Source organism: Mytilus edulis, chromosome 7 (genome assembly GCF_963676685.1).
Source record: "Mytilus edulis chromosome 7, xbMytEdul2.2, whole genome shotgun sequence".
NCBI classification, from domain to species: domain Eukaryota; kingdom Metazoa; phylum Mollusca; class Bivalvia; order Mytilida; family Mytilidae; genus Mytilus; species Mytilus edulis.
Window position 1 is genome coordinate 68,073,334 of NC_092350.1, and position 24,781 is coordinate 68,098,114.

Below are 24,781 nucleotides of genomic sequence, written 5' to 3' on the forward strand. Positions count from 1 at the left end.
TTTATTTATTTAATTATTTGGTACATGTGCATTTTTTTTATTTGAGGCGAATTTAAGACAGACACCAGACTAACATTATTTGGTTATTCCAACATGACGTGTAAAAGTGTTTATTTTAAATTGATTAAAGATAGCAGCTATTATCATCAAGAGTATCGTAGGGTTTATATTATCGTTGAGCGTATGCAGTTCTTGTTTGCGCTATGTTAAACTGAGACATTATTTGTTTAATTAAAAAAGAGGCTGAAATTAGAACAAATGTAAAAAAAAAACGAGTACCTAACACATATTGAAATAAAAAAAGTTTAATGAAATCAGATATTACATACAATAAGGTCACGCTGTACAAGTTATACCAATGAGACGACTAGCTAACAACGAAAATCTCAATAAAAGTGTTACAAATTATTCTTTCAATAATAGATATAAACATAGTTACAATGGGATAAGTAAACAACTATAAATCCATTGAAATGTAATTGGCTATTCTTTAATTTGATATAAACTCATGGAGGCAGAAAAATCGTCATGCGGGTTATAAAATAACTAGATACAATCTTGAAATTAGAAAAAAATATGATAAGTAAAGCAAATTGGAACTGGGCAATCATCGGTCGTTGTAGCTTTAGTTTAATGGTTTATGTCAGTGAACTCTTTTAAAATAATATGTATAAAGTACTGCAAGAAAGTTTTGAAATATTTCCATCGAGATTACTGTGAGTCAAACATTGAGGGGATATACCTTTGTATACATTTTTTTTTACATTCTATTCTTTATTTTTACGGCACTAGCCTATGATGATATTAACTTTATTCCTGTCTAAAAGTAAAATCACAAAAATACTGAACTCCGAGGACAATTCATAACGGAAGGCCCTAATCAAATGACAAAATCAAATGATAAAACTCACCAAACGAATGGACAACGACTGTCATATTCCTGACTTGGTACAGGCATTTTCAAACGTAAAAAATGATGTTTGATTAAAAACATTACAAAACATTATAAAACCTTGAAGGAGAGACGCCTTTTTTCGGAGAGGAGGTAAGTATTTATATTTACTAGTATTGATATGCAATCAATCATACAATCAGATGCATCAAGTCATCAATTATGTGTGTTTTGTGCAATAGTTTTTTTACACCATAAGCAAACATCTAATAAAATTGTTACCTTCAATTTTAACCCTTCCCTAAAAATATGCGATGTCTTTAATTTGACCAACATAACTGCAGAATTTTCGAATACACAAAAGAGGAAAACGAACATTTCAAAAAAGGTTAAATCGAGAATTATGTTCACCTTATTTTAAGACAGAAGTCCCTTTACTTATAGCGGTACTAATACATGATTGTCTTTGAAAAATGTTGCTTTGAGCATGTCTGGTGAAAGTAAATCAACGAAAGTTCTTCGGACGCAGAAATGATTATTTCTTTTTTTTATAAATTATATATTGCGTGTAATTTGTCTTCATATTGTTATTATTTTTTGTAGAATTTACCTACATTTGACATTCTTTTTATGGCAATTTATAGTACAGGTATTATTTCTGCTTTTTAGTCACTATCTGCATTGTGTAAATCACAAAAACATATTATTTATCATGTTTTTATATTATTATGCGTTTCCACATATATGCATTTATAAATGGCAGAAGCACAAAGGAATACCCGTAGTCTCAATCTCTAATTTGTTAAAAATGTTTTGACATGACAAAACACAAAAATAAAGATTGAATAATTATATTATTCAGGCCTCAGACATGGTATACACTGTGACACTTCCGCCGTAGAGTGTATAAGCCCTAAGAAGGAATTGTCACGGTCAATACCCAGTCTCTGACTTGAGTTACACATATATTACGAATTCTCCCTTTTTAATGTGGTTTTTTTTTCTCAGTGGATACATGTGTTAACAATTCATAATGCAGCATGTAAAATCACTTCATGTTAATGATTTCTTAATATTTTGATTAACTTATTATTAAAAAGCAACTTTTTTTATCTTGACAATAGTGTCTGTTTTCTATTACTTTTTTAATATTAATGTTTCGTGTTCGGTGTGTGCTTGGCTTGGTTTTTTACAGGACACATATATTTTAAAACACAACCTTATATTACATGTATTAAGCATATAGTTACGTGATGGTTTTTGTAATTTGTTGTGAAAAAATTTCATCGTATATATAAAAATTCATAATAAGACATCACAACATTGGATTTTAGTATTTAAATTGCGTTTTTTAGTTAGACGGATTCACATCATTATTTTTCCTCTGATAACCACTATCATGCTTTCCTGTTCTGTGTACATTTTGACTACGACACATAGTAACAGGTGTTGTGAAAATGTTTCTAAGGTTCAAACTATGGAAACAAACTTCGTATATATCCCGGTAGTTCCCGGCAAATATACTGACATCTCTGTGTTGTTATCCAATTATAATACTCGACACACATGTAATCTGTTGTAAATGAATACAAATAGAAGACAGGACGAGGAGAGAAAGAATGACACATTTAAATCTGAAACGTTACATAAATAGGACACATGTGAATAAAAAATGAACCATACCTATATCCATACAGTAAGTGTTAGATGTAAAATTTGCAATCATACTCATGTCAGTTAAATCGAATCTAGACTTGGATATTCCTTTATTGTAGTAACCGATATACAACCATCTGAAATATAACATAGATACCAAATAAATAAAACAAATAAAACAAAGCATCATCTAGCTGTAATGTCTATTGTTTGTAAGTGCTGCAAATGGAAGGAACATATAGTTTCCGTTGATGGATAAATGAAGATTTTCCCAGGGCGAGTTGGTTAATCGTAATTTTTATGGATAAAAAGTTGTGACAAAATCACTTTAAAAATATGATATTATTGGTCAATTGATAATGTGTAGGTCATTTCGAATTTACGTGTTTTGCGTATTGATGTGTGTGTATTTATTCTATATCGGCTAGAGTACAACAGCATGTATCATATAAAATCTTGAAATTATCAACTTTAATCTGAGAATTGTCAACTTTATTCTAAGAATTGTCAATTGTAATCTTCGAATTATCAACTGTAAGCTTTGAAATGATTTATATTTTACTTGAAACTCATTTTTTTTTAAATATATACTTAATCTTCTTATAATTTGCATTTGCATATCTGATAAAATATAAAAGTAAAATAGGCATCTATCTAATGTCTTGTATAGCCTCAAATAGTCGTATACTCATGAGGGATGCAACATCCTATACATGGGTATTCAGGATGAGAAGTTCCTCTAGTTTGGAGAGAAAGCTTTATAAACATGCAGCAACTTTAAACATTTGACGATTTTTTTTTCATTCAGCATTCTTTTTTTCTTGTTATTTTGGCAAATGCCTTTTGAAGACCAAACATATGTGGCAATGTATCAGGAACTTACGGATCGAGGATACTGGCACTTGTCACCTCCAAAGTTCTTCTCTTGTTAATATTCATCAGTGTATTGTCACCGCCAATAAACACACATGGAAGAGATGATATTAGAGAAACATGGGAAAACAATTTACCAACATATATTGTTCTTCAATGTTTCGTTGGTATTCGGAAATTGAATAGAGAGGAGAAAGATTCGCTTAGTAGGGAACACATGCTGCTTAAAATTTTACACTTGCTGAAATTCAATGAAAGTGTAAATGCTCTAACCTTGAAAGTAAAAGCAACATTCCAATAGGTTGATAACAATGTTGATTCAAAGTTTCTTTTAAAAGTCGACGAGGACAAAACAGATGCCTTAATGAGAAAATTGAAACTAAAAACAGACAGACTGCTTTATTAAGGAATTTACGATGGGTGAGCTCTGATCAAACAGAAAGGAAAATGGAAAGAGAAGGATTGAATTCTTTGTGACAGATACTTGCATATGCTCTGGGTGATAAATATGTTTTATCAAGTGACCTTGTACATTATGTGTCTTCGAATTCTAAACTTTTAAAAGCTTTTAAGAATGAGGACATATCCCTAGGTGCTTGGCTTTGACCATTAGATAAATCGAGTACATGATCCAAGGTTTGATACAGAATATAGATCTAGAGGTTGTAAAAACTGATATTTAGTTTCACATAAAATATCATCAGTGATAATGCGATAATATAATAATAAATCGCAGAAATAAGAACATCGTTGTAGTATTTTTTTCCAAGTTAGAAAACCATACATATACAATTGGAAAAATCTACCGTCAAAGTGTTGCGAAAGGGTTGATTCATCTGTTCCATAATTTAATTTTAATAAAATCTTGTTTAATAATACCATTCAGTAGTACAGTTAGTTTTAACTTATTATTAGGACATCAATATATCAAATAAATATGTTAATAAGATCTAAGTACTGTAAAAGTGTGCTACCAAGGCTATTTCCAATGCCATGTTTTCTCATTTCGAATTTTCTTTGATTTCTATATATTGGTATAAAATAGTCTAGATAAGACCATAGATGAAGTAGATATTGTTAAAGGTTAAAAGTTAAATCCAAAACGGAACGTCCCTTATCTAATATCAAAATCAAATGGTAAAGCACATCAAACGAATGGACAACAACTGTCATATTCCTGACTTGGTACAGGCATTTTCAAATGTAGAAAATGGTGGATTGAACCCGTTTTTATAGCGCTAAACCTCTCACCTGTGTGACAGTCGCATCAACTTCTATTATATTTACAACGATGCGTGAACAAAACAGAAATACTAGGTAAATAGTCAAAATATGGATACAGCCGTCATCACAGTGTCACAATCACAAAACAAACACATATTTAACAATAAAGCACAAGTCTAGATTAGACAATGGATGATGTAAATATTCTTAAAGGTTAAAGTAGTCTAGATAAGACCATGGATGAATTAGATATTGTTAAAGGTTAAAGTAGTCTAGATAAGACCATGGATGAAGTAGATATTCTTAAAGGTTAAAGTAGTCTAGATAAGACCATGGATGAAGTCGATATTGTTAAAGGTTAAAGTAGTCTAGATAAGATCATGGATGAAGTAGATATTGTTGAAGATACAGAAGTATATATAAGACCATGGATAAAGAAGATATAGTTTCAGGTTAAATTAGTCTAGATAAGACCATGGATAAAGTAGATATTGTTGAAGGTTATAGTCATCTAGATAAGACCATGGATGAAGTAGATATTGTTGAATGTTAAAGTAGTATTAATAAGAGCATGGATGAAGTAGATATTGTTGAATGTTAAAGTAGTATAAATAAGAGCATGGATGAAGTAGATATTGTTGAAGGTTACAGTAGTCTAGATAAGAGCATGAACGAAGTAGATATTGTTGAAGGTTAAGTTAGTCTATATAAGACCACAGATGAAGCAGAAATTGTTGAAGATAAAAGAATGAAATAGTCTAGATAAAGGCAACAGTAGTATACCGCTGTTCAAACTCATAAATCCATGGACAAAAACAAATTTGGGGTAACAAACTAAAACTGAGGGAAACGCATAAATACAAGAGGAGAACAACGACACAACACTACAATGTAACTAACACACAGAAACGGACCAAGTATCAGACAAAATCCCACGAGAATAACAAATATAACATCAAAACCAAATACATGAATTTGGGATAGACAAGTACCGTGACACGTCTTATCGCAATGTCAATTTACACTAAAAAATAAGAGAAAACAAACGACGCAACGTTAAATTGTAACACACATAGAAACAAACTAGAATATAACAATGGCCATATTCCTGACTTGGTACAGGACATTTTTAAAGGGAAAAAATGGTGGGTTGAACCTGGTTTTATGGCATGCCAAACCTCGCACTTTAATGGCAATGTTAAATATAACATAGAAATGACAACATAATATTACAGGACTACATTACAAATAAATAGGAAAACGTATTAGACAAAGAAACACATGATTAATGAATAACAAAAAGCATCAGGTTTAAAATTTAATACGCCAAAAAACGCGCCTCGTCCACACAAGACTCACCAGTGACGCCCAGATATAAAAGGTCGATGGCGAAAAAAGTACAAAGTTGTACAGCACTGAAGATCAAAAGTTGAAAAAGGTTGTGTCAAATACGGCTAAGTTTTTATGCTTGGGATAAGAACATCCTTATTATTTAGAACAATTAATGCTATTGCAAACAGTAAATTTTATCAAATGAATATAACAGATATACATAATGAAACTGAAGTATTAACTCATTACATAAAACAAACACGAATACATAATGAATGACCAACACAGAATGGACACACCCAACTCAGTCCAGGCCTCAACGCAGTAAATTATGAAAATGACGTCACATACGATGGTGAAAAGGCATTAAAAACTACGTCACATTTGAATATATGAAATTTCTGAAACAGCAGAAAAATTACGTCACATACGAAAAACTATATCTCAAAAGTAAGATAGAATTAGGATTGATTAAAGATTAAAATAGAACTTAATACTGATATTGCATTTAAACACAATGCATATTGCAATACTTATTAATAGCAATTAACTATAATATATATATATGTGCAGTTTGTTATGAATCCAACTTCAAACGTAAATTATCGTACAGATTATGTTGACCAAAATTAAATCTAATAAATGACGGCGATGATTAATTTTTGTTTCCATAACACATACATGTAAATATAATAGAAAAAACGTCAACACATTTGATCTAGATAAGACCATGGATGAGGTAGATATTGTTGAAGGTTACAGTAGTCTACATTTAGATAAGACCATGGATGAAGTAGATAGTGTGAAAGGTTAAAGAAGTCTAGATAAGACCATGGATGAAGTAGATATTGTTGAAGGTTTAGGTAGTCTAGATAAGACCATGGATTAAATAGATATTGTTCCAGATAAGGTGAGGTTTGTGATCCCGCTAACATGTTTAACACCGCCACAGTATGTTTAATGTGCCGATCAGGAGCCTGTAATTCAGTGGTTGTCGTTTGTTTATGTGTTACATATTTGTTTTTCGTACATAAATTAGGTCCATAGTTTTCTCGTTTGAATTGTTTTACATTGTCATTTCGGGGCTTTTTATAGCTGACTATGCGGTATGGGCTTTGTTCATTGATGAAGGCCGTATGGTGTCCTATACTTGTTAATTTCTGTGTAATTTTATCTAGAGTGGAGAGTTGTCTCATTGACAATCTTACAACATCTTTTTTTTATATAAGACAATGGATGAAGTAGATATTGTTGAAGGTGAAAGTAGTCTAGATAAGACTATTTGTGAAATAGATATTGTTGAATGTTACAGTAGTCAAGATATGACCATGGATGAAATAGATCTTGTTGAGGGTTACAGTAGTCTATATATGACCATGTATGAAGTATATATTGTTGAAGGTTACAATAGTCTAGATAAAACCATAGATGAAGTAGATATTGTTGAAGGTTGCAATAATCTAGATAAGACCATGGATGAAGTAGATATTGTTGAAGGTTACAATAGTCTACATTTTGATAAGACCATGGATAAAGTAGATATTGTTGAAGGTTACAGTAGTCTACATTTTGATAAGACCATGGATGAAGTATATATTGTTGAAGGTTACAATAGTCTAGATAAGACCATGGATGAAGTAGATATTGTTGAAGGTTACAGTAGTCTACATTTTGATAAGACCATGGATGAAGTAGATAGTGTTGAAGGTTTAAGTAGTCTAGATAAGATCATGGATGAAGTAGATATTGTTGAATGTTACAGTAGTCTAGATAAGAACATGAATGAAATAGAAATTGTTTCTTTGAATATTTGTTTTTTTGATATAAAGAAAAAGGTGTTCTTTAACAGTTTACTGATAATTCGTATACGTGACTTTACAGTTTATTCATTATACTTTAATTAGTAGTAGTATCGGAAAAAAGGGGCAAAAGATACCAGAGAGACAGTCAAACTTGGGAATCTTGAAACGACAAAGTTCCCAAATGCAATGTTTTGTATCTTGTATCACAAAAATCTTGGTGGTTTTTCTAGCTGAATAACTCGTTAAACAATGTTTTAGAAAACATTCGAGATTTGAATCCAATACGAATAACGTGTATCGGTGTAAACCAGGTAAATGTTGCATTCTTCTCAAATTTTTAGTGACATTTCTGATGATAATAAATAAAAAAGGTTTTAAAATTGCATTGGCTGGTTGTGTTAATTCGATAAACATTGATGTATCATAATTCTTTATTTATATCGTTCATTGAACAAAAATATCAATGGTTCATTCAAACAGCGGACAAATCAAAGAAAACAAGCAAGCACCAAGTACAAAAGTAAATTACAGACACCGGACCATGAAACACAAATAAAAGCAATAAACTTAGCGAATGCGTCACATGATAAAATGGGTTAAACTCGGGTGATATAGATTAATAAGCAATTATTTCTCAATTAGTTATTAACATCATGTATGCAAATGACAAGTCACGTTCAGTGACTTTTGACATAAAGCTTCTTATAGATATTTACATAAGACAACATTAAAAATATAATAATATATCATATCTGTTTGTAACATCTTGTTGTATCATAAAGGCGTAAAATAAACTGTTGGAAACAACAACTACATTTGTTCCGTCTAACTTGCATCTTGAAATTATTGAACGATTATTATTATTAACCCAATTGGGTTGATTTCAGGTGATCAAGAGGGTAAAGCAAGTATTTCAATTAGTTGCTAACATCATGCATGCAAATGACAAGACACATGCAGTAACTTATGATATTAAACCTCTTACAGATATTTACATAAGACAATGTTACAAATATATTAATATATCATACCTGTTTATAACATCTAGTCGTATCATAAAAGTGTTACTTAGACTGTTGGACACAACAACTACATTTGTTCCATCTAATTTGCATCTTGAAACAGTGTTACCATAATTATTAACCCAGTAGACATGATCATTGGCGGAATCAACAGCTACACCTGATGGAGATAGCGATGTGCTCACAACATGTTGCAATGTTATGTTCTGTGAGGGATATGGGAATCTAAAATAAAAATTAAAAGTTATGAAATGTATTGACGATGGATTTTTTTACGTGCATTAGTTCATAACATCATATCCTACGGGATTTGAATGCTAATAGCAAAATTAAGACACATTAAACATTCTACTAAATGATGCATTTTAATACATTTATGTTATTTGACGAAACAAGAAGTTAAACATTACCAATTGTGTTCAAGACAAAATATGTGTAGGATTACAACCAATTCACATTTCATATGATCATGATGATTACAACAAATCTTTTGACAGTTGTGTTCGTAAATATAAATTGAAAAAGCTCTGAAATACTACAAGTCAAACATGATTTATTTTTGAATTTCAATTATTTTAGTAATGAAATTTGAATAAGATTTTGAAAACTTGATTGTGCGAAAATATAACAAAAATGGAATTCTGCTTTTTGTGTGAGATTTTTTGCTCCATAGATTAAATATAAAGATGATGTATGTTTTCATAACAATCTATTTTTCCAACAGTTAAACAAAAGTGGAACCAATGTCTTCATGCTGACCATGATAATTGAAAATTCAAAATGCTTTAAAGAGATTTACTCTTACAGATAGGTGCGGTCCTAACCTGTACAAAAGTCGACTTGGAGCAGACTTGTTGACTGCTTTTTAAGTTAACTTGAGAAATTTAAAGCAGACAAGCAAGTTAACTTCATCGATGGCAGACCAGACCTATGGTCTTCTTTTCTAGGACTGCTGCAGACCTATTGACAGGTATGCTCTAGACAAGACCTGTGGTCAAGTCTGCTTGTGACCAGTCTAAATATCAGGTCTGCCATAGACCAGACCTTTGGACAGGTCTGCTCCTGACCAGACCTGTGGACAGGTCGGCTCTTAACCAAACCTAATTACAGGTCTGCTTATGACAGATTGTTATATAGTTTTCATATCATACTTGAATTTTAAATATGTAAACAATAATCGCATTGTCCTTTTTACCCAGTAGGCCTATATTGCATTTTTTTATTCGTTAGACTCTATAGATATTATGCACATTAAAACAATATTTTGTTTTCATTTCATATATTCTTATATCATACATTAAACATGTTAAACAATGGCTATAAAATCACATACAACTATCATATTAGAAATGAAAGTTTTGTTGGTTTTTGTTAATTAGAAGGCAGATAGAAAGGTTGTCCAACGCATCGGAACAATATTCTCATATCATAGGATTTGAAACATCATTGTCTACGTTGCTTCGTTCCCCATTTTTTACAGTCTCTTCCTAAATTTTACTTTATGCATTACATGGATATTTCATCCTAATTCACCTTGTTTGCATTGGATTTAAGATTCTGTTTTCGACAAAATATTCTAACGAAAATTGTACAGTGTCCGGATTAATAAGGTGTTGTATAAATATGAACAATATCGTCAATTTCGTCAGATTTGTATTTGCCGATTATGAATAATATATCGGACGTTCGAAAAATATACTCGTTGTGCAAATGAATGAAATAGTTTCCACTTGAAGTTTAGCTACAAACAAAATCAAACAACCGACATAATATATCAACAGTATACTATTCCCAGAAGAGAACCTCATGTACTTTTTATTATAAAGGAATTCAGACATGTCAGTGTTGGTACTTTGATGATGCAGTCAAATACGTGTAGTTTTGTTATACCGACCATCTTTGCTACTAACTTTAGTGATGATTCAATATTATGAATACAGAGATGAAATGCTGACACTCTAAATTCAGACGGAAAATATTTTTCATTAATTTTTCCAATATTGCTTTCATTTGAATTATACAAACCATCCTGACATAAAAAAAAAAATGCTGATTTACGATGCGGCGATATAGATTTACATAATAAAGAGCAAATATGGTCAGTTTAGGTTTATGCGGTCAAATAATTTTGTTATAGGGGTCAGCCTGAGGTATCAAAACTATTGAAATTTTGTTACGTATCAATATTTTGAATAAAAGGAGTACATGCTTGCACCCTAAAATGATGCGGACAAGATTTGTAGTTATTGTGTTCCAACATTGCTGCCATTTGTTTTATACATTTATCCTTATATAGAAAAATTGCTGATTTGATATGTGGCTAGTATATAGATTTCAAAATAAAGTTCAAATATGGTCACTTTTGGTTGATGCCGCCAAATATTTTTGTTATAGGAGTCAGTCTGAGGTATCAAAAGTATTGAAATAGAAAGAGGACATGCTGTCACTCTAAATGTATGCGAACAAGATGTTGATGTCATTTGTTTTATACAATACATCCTGACATAAAACATAGCTGAATTATTACGCAGATATATATACTAGTCAACAAAAGAAACGAAACACGACTTTGGAATCAAATTGATCCAAAAGTGTAAAACAAAATGAGATGCACTATTTTAAAAACTTTCCATTTGCCATGTATGTGCATATGATTATGAAATCAAAACATGTCGGAAAGAAACTACATTCCGTTTAAATGATGACAGGATTCAAATTACTTTTGCGGAAAATTGGATTAAAATCGAAACACAATTTTCAAAGTAATAAAAAAAAATCAAATTCGTTAAAAAAAAAATGCAATATGCTAATCAAGTTATGTCCATGTTGTAAATTATGGGTTGAAATGTTGTTGTTTTTTTAATTCTTTTGTAAACAAAAATGTGTTTTTTGAAATCTCAAAAAAAAAATTTTTTTAAATTGGTTTACGTCTCAAATCATTGCTTTATATATGAAAACATCACACTGTCAATTTGGAACCTTTCAGATTAGTTTTAAGTTTGATACCGTGTATTGGAATTTCACTTTACATATGCTGTATATGGTAAATAAAAGGATAATGTCTACATTTTACCGATTTATTATGGGGCCGAAATTCACTTTATATATAAACAAAGAAACTGTATGATTTTTTAAAACAAATTGATGATAAACATTGTCTTTACCTTTAAATGAGAGGTTAGCATCCTTAGTTGGAACTTCTGTTTTTAAAATTGTCGTTTTTTTTTTTTTAATTTTGTCAAAAAAAAAATCGCCGAATTACGTCATGGAAGCAAAATAACGTTTTTTGTAAACGAATTTCTAGTTCCGTGGTCATTCGGTATTACCATCTTCAATATTGGTCGTATATAATAAAAACTTCACCTTGAATTTGAAAAAAAGTCGTGTATCGTTTCCTTTGTTGACTAGCATAGATTAACATGATTTAGTGCAAATATGGTCAGCTTTGGTTGATGTGTTTAAATAATTTTGCTATACAATCAGCTTGAGGTATCAAAACTATTGAAATTTTGTTGCGAACAATATTTTGGAAAAAGAGGACATGCTGGCAAAATAAAATGATGCGGACAAAATTTGAAGTCATGGTGTTTCAATATTACTGTCAGTAGTTTAATACAATACATCGTGACCTATATTATGACTGAATTATAGTGCAGCTATATTAATTTAAATAATAAAGTGCAAATATTGTAAGTTTTGGTTGATGCGGTAAAATAAATTTGTCCTACAAGTCAGCCAGTAATATCAGAACTACTGATTTGTTTTATGTGTATCAATATATTGATCAAATGGAGGACATGCTGGCACTCTAAATTTATCATGTTTATGCGGACATAATTTTGTACCTTAGTATTGTGTTCCAATATTGCTGTCATTTTGTTTTAGATATTCTATCCTGACATAAAAATATTGCTGATATACTATGCGGATATACTAAATTTACATAATGAAGTGCAAATATGGTTTATACGATTTAAAGCATTTTGTATGTATTGGAATATATAGTCAATGCCCGTCAGCATTGTAACCAATATCTGTTTTAATTTATAGAAAGGCAGTCACGGAAATATTTGTATAACAAGCATATTGTATGTGTACTTTATTTACAAATATATGTATTTAATCGTGTTTATATCACGGAAGTATTAATTTTACTTTATTTTTATATATTCATACAAAGAAACAAAGTTTTATTTAAATCGATATAGAGCGGTCCTGGTTACAAGTTAACTTAGTGTTGAGTAGACCAGCCAAAAATTACCTTGTGAACAGGTCTGGTTCGAACGGAGTTGTCAAAATCAAAGTTAACTTATATTTAATTTTGACAGGACTGGTTTCGAAGTTAACTTATGTTAACTTATGCCATGACTGGTTCGAAGTTAAGTTTTATCAGTAGCAGACCTGTTTTCAAGTTAAATTTTCGGCAGACATAAAAACAGTCCTAGGACCAAATCCGCTTTTCAATTTAACTAGATTGTGGTACTATGGCAGGTCAGAGCAGTCCTAAATCTTGTTATAGGTTAACTTTGACCAGTCAAAATAACTGGTTATTAAGTTAACTTGCTCTACAGGTTCGGACTGCATCCATCTGTATTTATTTTTGAAGAAAACTAGTATTAGAAAATAATCCACACTAGCATAAATATTTTATTTTATTTTATTTTATTTCATCTTTAGACACAAACATGATGAACAATCTGAAATCTGAAATATATATTTAATATTACAAACGACAAAGTAACATAAAACAGTTTGAATGCTCATTTATGACTTTTACCAACCATAACAGATAGAGCAGTCATATAAAATGTATGTTATATTGTTTTATGTCATCCTTTGCTTAGTGGTGCACTAGAATTATATAATTCAATATTACTTTCTATATAGCTGTTTTTCATTTCACCACAGAAAACACATGACGTCCTTGCGACGTTATGTATTGATCGCTGGAAGGCCATGACGGACGTAACGTTAGTACGACATTGTTGCAACGTTGTGAGAATGTAATTTTACGTCACACCAGATACGACGTAGAAGAGAAGTCAGGACAACGTTGTTATTGTTTTTAATAACGTCCAATTTACGTTGTTGCAATGTCATTTTGAGACGAATGTGTCACGTATCTGTAACGTTATAGCAACTTCGTCATATGTTTCGTCGATAAAATATTAAGTTGATTTTTACGCTGTTATAAAAGAGGAAGTATGTTTTTGTCATCAATAATACATTGCAATAATACAAAAATAAGAAATAAAGAACTGAAATTTTACTCTATCCGATCAAATAAATCACGTAATTAAACATGTTAAAACGTTGTTCCGATGTATTTATCGACATTCCTAAAATTTCCAATAGCAAAATTTCTTTTTTTACTTTTTTCTCTTTTGTTGTACTCAAATTAACGTAATGTTTATGATTACATTTTGTTTTAAGGACGCCATAGATGTAGTTATATATAGAGTATTACTAGTGAGTAAAACTCACTCAACAAGGGGAAAGAGTCAATCTGTTTTAAATATGTAATGTTGTTAACAGAACGTTTTGGATTATTTCCCTTTAAATATACGGTTTTAAGCATATTTAAATATTGGCTTTATTAGTCTTTATAAAGATATTATTCTTTACACCTTAATAGTTGTTGTAATGTAATTGTATTTAAAGAACAGATAATATCTTATGTTCCGATTAGTTTAATGTTACATTTACAGTTTTAACTTTAGTTTTGTACCGTACACATTGTAAACCAGTAAACATTATATAATACACTATTTATAAACTAAGGTTGTATTATTGTGTAGTGTATCATAATGAGAAATAAAGGTTCAAGTGACAGCAATTTACTGATTGTATTTTTCGTTGATTTAGAAGTATAGTTCACAGTAATCATGGTTATAAAGAGCATTGAATTTTACTAATACCACGTGTGATAAAGTATAAGTTAAGATACTTGTGTTTTATGAAATAGAACTGTTATTTAAAATTGTGATATTGTTATTTCAGAGTTTATTTCTATGCTGGTTACTAAATCATCCGAACCCTTTAAACAGAGTTTGTTATTTCTTGATCCAAGATACGGCCCTGTTACGTGATAATAACGGTGTTGTAATGTCAGGAATAACGTTGTAGAAACGTTATTTTACGTCACCACAACGTTGATGTATGTCGTTGTGACAACGTCAAATAACCATACCCTTTTACGTAAACACAACGTAATAACCTGATTTTGATGCGACAAAAAAATTACGACGTAATTATGACGTAATATTGTTTGCTGGGACCGATTGTCATAAAATATAATATGTAATCATTATCATATCAACTTTCCCTGTGATACACAGCTTAAGTTTGTTTAGTCTCCTGCTTCTTTGGCATGTGTTGACCTGTAAACAGGGATCCTATGTCTTCGGCCTCGGTAAATGAGGAGGTGAGAACAGGAGACTTGTAGAATAAACGAGTCTCTATTTAGACATGTTAAACAACAATAAATAGACACTGGCATTGGGCATTGTTCAATTTTCCTAATACATATTATTTTTCAAGGATCGTCTTAACATATCTATGGTATTAAACAAAAAGACCTCATTTTGTGTGTCGCTTCTCTTTCTTCCACGATTAATTAATCACCATGCCTCTATGTTCTATAGGTAACATGCATAGTCGCATTTGTCATCCATTCTTATGATTATTCAGATTAAGTTATTTTTGGAGAAAAACGACAAAAAACGGAGTCCGGATATTGATTCCGTCATCAGACTGACTTTTAGTCATAGATAAGACTTCCGGTTTAAAACAACCAATTGTATGATATATAACAAAAATCGAAAAATAAATAAGCCAATCAGAGCGTTCTCCATATCATGGTGTTTAGATCGCAAGAACCACATCTATTATACCTCCTTAGAGAGGACAATTATTTTACGCGTTTTCTCTACATGTAAACTACGAGTATGCTACTTTAATATATAATAAATCTTTATTGCAAAAAAACATGAAACCCTGACGGATTAAAATGCAAAAGTACATTGTATACACAAGTGACAAGAAATATAATACATGATAAATGTTTTAAAAAGTGAAGTTGATATTAATAACATATATCGATATATATAAATATAATAATTGACCATAGATTGCTTTCTATATTGTCTACAACATTAGACAAAATATCTTTATTAGGATCTAAAATGGTTTTAAGTTAAGAGTTTGAGTGAAGCTGGTTAAAATTAAGATAATGGGTTTCTCTCTGTATTCTATCTACTGTTTTCTTTGAAATGTTTACTATTTAAGGGGTCACACCAGTTGCATATATATTAAAATAAGTAAAACATGTGGAAACAAGAATGTGTCCATAGTACACAGATGCCACCTCGGAACTATATTTACTAAGTTTCGAGTTGATTAAACTTTAACTTCATCAAAAACTACCTCGACCAAAAACTTTAACTTGAAGCGGGTCAGACGGACGGACGTCACGGATGTACAGACTAGAAAACATAATGCACATAAATAGGGCATACAAATTAATTTTTACAAGTGAAAGTAGTGATTTGCCAAAAATGAAAGTAGGGTAGAGACTAGACATCTAGAGGGAGGCAAGACCAATTTCGGGACTTCGGGATCTGGTGTTTTTAAGCTCGGGGTCTAGGGATTGATCAATACGGGATCCAGGAATATATTTTTCATGTTTTTAAGACAGGGATTTCGGGATCAGGACCCCTCCTACCACCCCTCAAATTAGCCTTAGTCGATCATAGTCATTTATACAAGATTCATATCCTACCACTGGCATGTTAATAGGTCTCTAAAAAGAAAAAGCACTGATGGATCCGATTGTCCTAGAAGCATATTTTATTAGACTAGTAATGGTCTATATAACATAGTAGTAACATTTATTTCGTGTTTTAAGCGGTGCAAATTTTTAATTCAATTTGACTTTTACCAATAGTTATCAAAAGTACCAGGATTGTAATTTAGTACGCCAGACGCGCGTTTCGTCTACAAAAGACTCATCAGTGACGCTCATATCAAAATATTTATAAAGCCAAACAAGTACAAAGTTGAAGAGCATTGGAATCAAAAATTCCAAAAAGTTGTGTCAAATACGGCTAAGGTAATCTATGCCTGGGATAGGAAAATCCTTAGTTTTACGAATAATTCAAAGTTTTGTAAACAGGAAATTTATAAAAATGACCACATTATTGATATTCATGTCAACACCGAAGTGTTGACTACTGGGCTGGTGATACCCTCGGGGACGAAACGTCCACCAGTAGTGGCATCGACCCAGTGGTGTTAATAGTTATCAAAAGTACCAGGATTGTAATTTAGTACACCAGACGCACGTTTCGTCTACATAAGACTCATCAGTGACGCTCATATCAAAATATTTATAAAGCCAAACAAGTACAAAGTTGAAGAGCATTGAGGATCCAAAATTCCAAAAAGTTATGCCAAATACGGCTAAGGTAATCTATGCCTGGGATAAGAAAATTCTTAGTTTTACGAATAATTCAAAGTTTTGTAAACTGGAAATTTATAAAAATGACACCATTATTGATATTCATGTCAACACCGAAGTGTTGACTACTAGGCTGGTGATACCCTCGGGGACGAAACGTCCACCAGCAGTGGCATCGACCCAGTGGTGTAAATAGTTATCAAAAGTACCAGGATTGTAATTTAGTACGCCAGACGCGCGTTTCGTCTATATAAGACTCATCAGTGACGCTCATATCAAAATATTTATAAAGCCAAACAAGTACAAAGTTGAAGAGCATTGAGGATCCAAAATTCCAAAAAGTTGTGCCAAATACGGCTAAGGTAATCTATGCCTGGGACAAGAAAATTCTTAGTTTTACGAATAATTCAAAGTTTTGTAAACAGGAAATTTATAAAAATGACACCATTATTGATATTCATGTCAACACCGAAGTGTTGACTACTAGGCTGGTGATACCCTCGGGGACGAAACGTCCACCAGCAGTGGCATCGACCCAGTGGTGTAAATAGTTATCAAAATTACCAGGATTGTAATTTAGTACGCCAGACGCGCGTTTCGTCTATATAAGACTCATCAGTGACGCTCATATCAAAATATTTATAAAGCCAAACAAGTACAAAGTTGAAGAGCATTGAGGATCCAAAATTCCAAAAAGTTGTGCCAAATACGGCTAAGGTAATCTATGCCTTGGATAGGAAAATCCTTAGTTTTACGAATAATTCAAAGTTTTGTAAACAGGAAATTTATAAAAATGACACCATTATTGATATTCATGTCAACACCGAAGTGTTGACTACTGGGCTGGTGGTGCCCTCGGGGACGAAACGTCCACCAGTAGTGGCATCGACCCAGTAGTGTAAATAGTTATCAAAAGTACCAGGATTGTAATTTAGTACGCCAGACGCGCGTTTCGTCTACATAAGACTCATCAATGACGCTCATATCAAAATATTTATAAAGCCAAACAAGTACAAAGTTGAAGAGCATTGAGGATCCAAAATTCCAAAAAGTTGTGCCAAATACGGCTAAGGTAATCTATGCCTGGGATAAGAAAATCCTTAGTTTTACGAATACCAAAAGATGCATTGTAGCAAAGGAGAAGAATAATTGTGGTCTGAGGCCTGAAACATGAATTTAACAGAAAGGAAACAAATATCGAACTTTGAAAAAGGGAGAGGCTTTTGATACCTTTTCTGAAATTCTCCATGATACATAATTATCTTTTACAAACATCATCCTACAACAGTTCACAAACTGTATATGCCCGCGATTTCGCGGGTGTGTTTTAGTAATTATCGAAAAGAGAAAAACAAATTAAAAAATGTGCACATTGCAAATGCTGTAAAATATTGTCGAAAGTACATTTTTAATAATATGCTTTAAGAGGCATACTTATCTTTATAGACCAGTGTGTATGATTGATCACATTACAATAAAGACAACAAATTATTTGTCATTACTGTAGTCACAATGCTGTCCTATTTCGCCCAAGTACACATCATCAGATGCGATATGTCACCAAAATCTTTGTTGTCATGAGTCAAAAGATGTACCTTATCATTCCAAATCACCTGGGCTCTGTTCCATTTAAGTAGCATGACTATATTTTATTGATTTTTATTTGTTTTTTCGTAGCTGCTCTTTCTGAGCATGGAATTGACTTATTTTCTTAAAGCTATGGTGTCTTGTATGCAATTGTTGATATCCTTTGTTAAATTATTATAATATATTTATCAGTGATCTTATTTACAAATTAAAATTTGTTTAAATAACTTTTTCGTTCTTTTGATTTCAAATTTTCAGACTACAAAATAAAATTACAAAATTCTTAACTCCGAGGAAAATTCAAAACAGATAGTCCCTAACCATTATAATCAATAATTAAAGGCAAAATTTTCAATTGTTTCCACGAAAATTTAAAAAGCATGGTTATTTTTTAATTTATCATTTTATTTTTTGAAAATAAAAACTATGAAGTTACTGTACTTTTCCATGTTATCATTATGTCTGATCAAACATTGAATCGCTCAAGTGTTACCATATTTTAACTTACAACTATCCGTGAGATGAATTCAATGTATTGTGGAAACATCATTCACATACGTATATGATACTAAATTTGAAAAACACCTATAACATGTATAACAAACGAAGTTTATTTGCAGATATACAAATACTGTATTACTGTTTTCTTTTTTGAACGTGAATTGCAATATTTTCACTTCGTATATGATAACATTCAAGTCAATTTACCTTTATACAGTTTGCACTATTTTAATCGACTTGATTATTCACATCTACGCAATAGTCATAAAGTAACTGTTAATTAAAAATACTTGAAAACATGTTTTTATCATATCTTGTACAATCTAATTAAAATACATATCATTTGTTTAAGCTTTGCTAAGAAGATCTGACAACTCTCCTTTTTTTATTTTGAATACCCTTCGGGATCCTGTGGTTTTGGCGAAATGATACTAAAACAAATTGAAGCCTGACATTTCATTGGTTTATGTTATGTTTATGCCCCATGATATAGACCTTCAAATCGGATTTTGAATAACTTCCCACTAATGCATGGTTATAAAAATCAAAATAGAACCATAGGACGTTTTTGCGTTGTTTTTACCTTTCTAATGTTTTTGCTAATTGAACTGTATTTACTACCCCTTTAGAAACCCACAATGCTTTGCTATGTATTGATACAATGTACAAAAGTAAACTTACCGCATAATATAATTTAAATTATATCTTGGAAAATAAACGTATTTGTTTTGGTAATCGTAGTCCAAGGAATACACACTATCGCCATGGTTGACAAGTACAGTCACTATTCGTGTCTTAACATCAATTTCATTTATTGAAGTGAAATTTGCAAACAGAACTTTTCCACGTACAGCTAAAAGAAATATTTAAATAATTATCCAAACTACTATAACAATTTAAAAAAAAGATACCATTAGTTGTATAATATCTCGTTAGCCTGTCATATTAAATTTTCAATCCACGCAATTCATTAAATAGTTCAAATATCAATATACACTTTGAAATATTGGTGGCTTGGTATGCTAAATTTATATTTATATAATTAAACAATTTTTATTATCTTAAAATATATAAGTATAGCACAATATATAACTTACATGCCGCATCTGGTATATGATAATGAATAAAACATATGCGAATTTGGACAAATAATTTCTGTGTAAATTTTCTAAAAGCAAAATCTTTAAACAATCGTCGATGCACATTATAATGTAATAGTATGCTCAAACTAGAAGGGAACGTAGTACTAAACAAAGGATAAAACTGACAGTTTTTAGATGATTAAACAAAACTATTAATCATCAGGGATATAATTTTATTTTTCAAATATGATATGTTTTCGAGAAGTGATGAATAACGATGAAAAGATTATTTGTAGACTGTATTTCAATTTTGCTTCAACAATGAGTTTGTTGTTTATCGTCTCAATTGGATAATCTGGTTCGTGCTACGCCATTATGGGTATGTTCATTGCATCCACTTTTTTAATTCTATTTTCAAATGAACACTGTCGCTCCCATTTCATTAATGTTTACAAAATGCGTAAACTATTATTAACTTTCTGTTATACAAATTAACCTACCAACTTTTGCGTTTACTATATTCTAGTTTGATCTTTACTCCTCCTCAACAGAACATTACAGTTAGTTTTTGTCAACATTTTATTAAAAACGTTTTGTTAATTTAGGTCGTATGGTCATGTTTTGCTATTTATTGATCCCCTTGGGTTGTTTTCTTCCATTTCATACGGTTTTCTTTAACAAACTGTTGGCTTGTATTGCAAATTGTTCTGGATCGGAGGAAACACAGAAGGAATCAAATTCCAAATTAAGAATAACATGTAGGAGTAATAAGAGATGTCTTTATCTTGACAAGTTACACATTTGTCAAATTAACAATTGAAATAATTACTCATACATTTTTAAACAGAAAAAAGAATAATAGGACCAGTTGTTGTGAATTTTATATAGTTTTAAGTCATTTTCATTGACAAATAAATTCAATACTTGTATAGTAACACTTAAAAGAATAATAAGAAGGTGAGGAACAAATTGATATGGTTCCATTATATGGTGATAACTGTCGTATATATATAAAAGGGAGAACTATAGGATTGCCGTTAATACGCATTGATAAATTTAAAAGATATACAGTGTAACCTCAATTGAGTGTGATATATTTTAAAGTAACGAATACCAATTCTGTTTGAGAAGAAGCTTGGTTACAAGCTGCATTTGATAGTCGCTTTATTCCATATGCAATTTAACATTGACATAGAATATATATTTAATATGCAATCTAGTAGGTTTAACAACGAAAAATAATTCAAAATACAAATTCAAAGTACCCTCTCCCCCCCCCCCCCCCCCCCAAAAAAAAAAAAACAACAACAAAAAAACAACAAAAAAACAACAAAGAAAAGAAAATTACAAAGTGCAAGTCATACGCATTTCTATCTCCTGTTAATCAGTTTGTTCAATTAATAAAACTGAATTATCATTCCAGTGTCAAATAATAAAAAACAACTTTCATATAAGTAGGAGAGGATTAGTTTGTAAATAAACTGATGCAGTCATTAAATTAGAATATATGATGCATAAGATTGCAACTTAAACATGCGAATGAGCGTTATAAAAACAATAATTATCTTCAATGTATAAATTCAAGCAATTTTTCGCTAAAAGCATAAGCCTCATCCGGCAAGTGTAGCCTTCCAGGTGAAACCAGATGAAGTTGCGAAATGCGTGCAGCGTATCACTCATATATTTTAGTTATATTTTGCAGCTATAGTCACTGCGTGAACTAAATCAAAAGCAAAAAACTATGTAAGGTCAATAATGTGATGCTCAAAATTATGTTCCTCTGGCTTTTACAAACATCAAAATTAATAATCGCAGGTCATTTTATACTAATGGAAGATACTGCGGTATCACATGATTTATCTTAAGAACAGGACATATACTGAAGCCACATTTGATATTATTTTTTATTCCAATTTTCATATAGGCAGATTTTGTTAACTAAATGTAAAAACATAAATTTCATCCATTTCTTAATTGTCTGAAAACAATTTTGCAGTTTTACATTTTGAACTCATAACGTCGTTTGTAGATTTCAAATCATGTTGTATGCACTGACACCCTGTTTTCGCCTTATTAAAGGATGTGTCACCGTCGAAAGTAATGACTGCCTGCAACAAACCTCAAAATGATAGCGAGAAATGTCAACTTATCTTTTAGGCATGTTTTGAGTTCTCTTTTGTACTTTCTGATTTCGTCTCTGTCACATACATTACAGTGTGTTTAAGCAAGTAGTTAAGTGGTTTAAACTTCAGAGGTTCAAATGCGTTATTGCAGTAGATTTCTGGTTTAAATCTCGCTGCCACTGCATTTGTGGACTTGATTAGCAGTCGATGTTGCAGCCGTAGACAGATCTCATGAATGACATTACATTTAAAAAGTGTATTGACGTTGCTTTGTTATTACTTATTGATCTAATCATTGATAGTTATCAACGACCTCCCGTTTTCCTGTACGGTTGTTGTTAGGAAATTTAAACGAGATTCAGACGTGACATTGTTTTAAAACAACACCTTCACGCATTCCTGCCTGCAATATGCAGATGTGTACTGCTAAGGCTCGGAAATATAGAGATGTGACATATTTTAAATGATTTTAAAATTTCTCTCTGAAATGTGTGCGCGTGTGTATGTGTATTCAAATGACGTTGCGTTGAATTGCTTATACAAAAGACAAAATAAATAAAAAAGAATTTTCATTTAGATTTCAATTCAGTTTTATTTAGAGAACTATGGAAACGGGGAATATGCAAAAAAGACAACAACTTTACCAAATATTAGAAAACAGCCCACTTACGTGTTTGAAATGCAGTGAAAGGTTTCGTATCCTGTGATGGAATAATGCTGGCACACAACCAAAAATGTATGCTAGATCATTAAAAATGGACGCAACACTAAGCATTGATAAACTCAGAAACGAGCAAGTAAAGCACAGTTGAATAAACATACACGACTAACAAAGGCTAGTGATTCCTCCTTAGGAACAGAAGCAAAATATGTGACTGGGTGAAACGTTTTTCCGAGATCTAAACACTACCCTTATAATTTTGTTCAATGTAAAATAAACAAATGCACTGCAAAACGCACAGATCAACCAAATTTAAAAGAAGTTCAAGTACAATGTAGAATAGACTACATAAAAAACTAACAAAAGAACTATGCGATAAATAATCTTAGAAAGGAATTCTAGCAGTTACTGACATACCAGCTTCAGACTTCACAATTACACTGCTTTAAAAATTATACCTTCATCACATAAAGATCAACCACAATCCCTCCCGTTTTTTTTTGTTTTTTTTTTATTTTTCGAGAAAATATCGCGAAAATAAGTACCCGCGAATATATTAGAAATACATAATTCGCGAAAAAAAGTACCCGCGAAAAAAAGTACAATTACAGTATATGAAATTACAGTATATGAAATTGTAGAAAGTAACCATATTGGATATTTGACATTTAAACATATTTAGTCTGTTAAACATGTATATCTAAATATATATGTTTGAATTTACTTACATTCTGCAGCTGATGTATGATAAAATATCATACATATGTTAAACCATACTCGTACATCCATTATTTTCTATATCTTATAAGATAATGAGGAAACATTTTATCCGTAAAAAGAAAACAGTTGATGGAAAACCAGTTTTTAAACAAACTACTTAGCGTGTCATGTTACTACTTAAAAAGAATAAAGACGGGCCTATATATATTATACAATGAACACATTATAATCAACTTACAAAGTCATGATAAATACACCAATAAGGACGCGCCTTTAGTATAACTATAAACCCATTGTGCATATGTCAAACACTAAAACACTTTTCTCACACCATAGGCGATACAAATGAAAGTATTTGAAAAACTATTCAATATAATGGACAGCTACTCATTTTGTTTTTCTAATTACAGGAATTAGTATATAACATACATCAAGTTTTTGCAGCTTTTAACACTTTTTCGAGAACATAACTCTAATCATGCCAACTACTGATTTATAATAGTGTTTATTTCCTATTTAAATATCAAACTCGATAGTTAATAATATTTATTCAAAATGTCAACTTTAATGAATTGACAACAATTTTGTTCCTATATCCCTTCTAAATAAGTCAGTTAACGGGTTTTGATAAAGTTTGTAGTGAATAACGACATCTTTTATGCTTTGTTTATGATATTTATATAATAAATGGGATGTGACAAACCTAAAGTATCACAATTCTGCAAGTTAAACTATATTTACGAAAGACGTTTTTGTAGCGATGACAAAAACAAGTGAAAGTTCTGACTCAAAAAGTGTACGATGTACATGTAAAATGCGAATATACAAAACATGGAACTTACATATTG

The 24,781-nt window shown here is 31.1% G+C and overlaps 1 protein-coding gene across 1 annotated transcript in view; it reads right to left on the minus strand.

The window, feature by feature from the left end:
• The window catches only part of LOC139482059 (low-density lipoprotein receptor-related protein 4-like), a 30,130-nt gene extending 6,049 nt beyond the window's left edge, over positions 1-24,081 (minus strand). The window contains exons 1-4 of the mRNA XM_071265705.1: positions 23,942-24,081; positions 20,029-20,200; positions 8,811-9,026; positions 2,576-2,685 (exon numbers count right to left, since the gene is read on the minus strand). Coding sequence (XP_071121806.1) covers positions 2,576-2,685; positions 8,811-9,026; positions 20,029-20,200; positions 23,942-24,002 — 559 coding nt within the window. The 5' untranslated portion in view covers positions 24,003-24,081. The remainder of the gene's footprint in view (positions 1-2,575; positions 2,686-8,810; positions 9,027-20,028; positions 20,201-23,941) is intronic.
• Between the last annotated feature and the right edge of the window lie 700 nt (positions 24,082-24,781).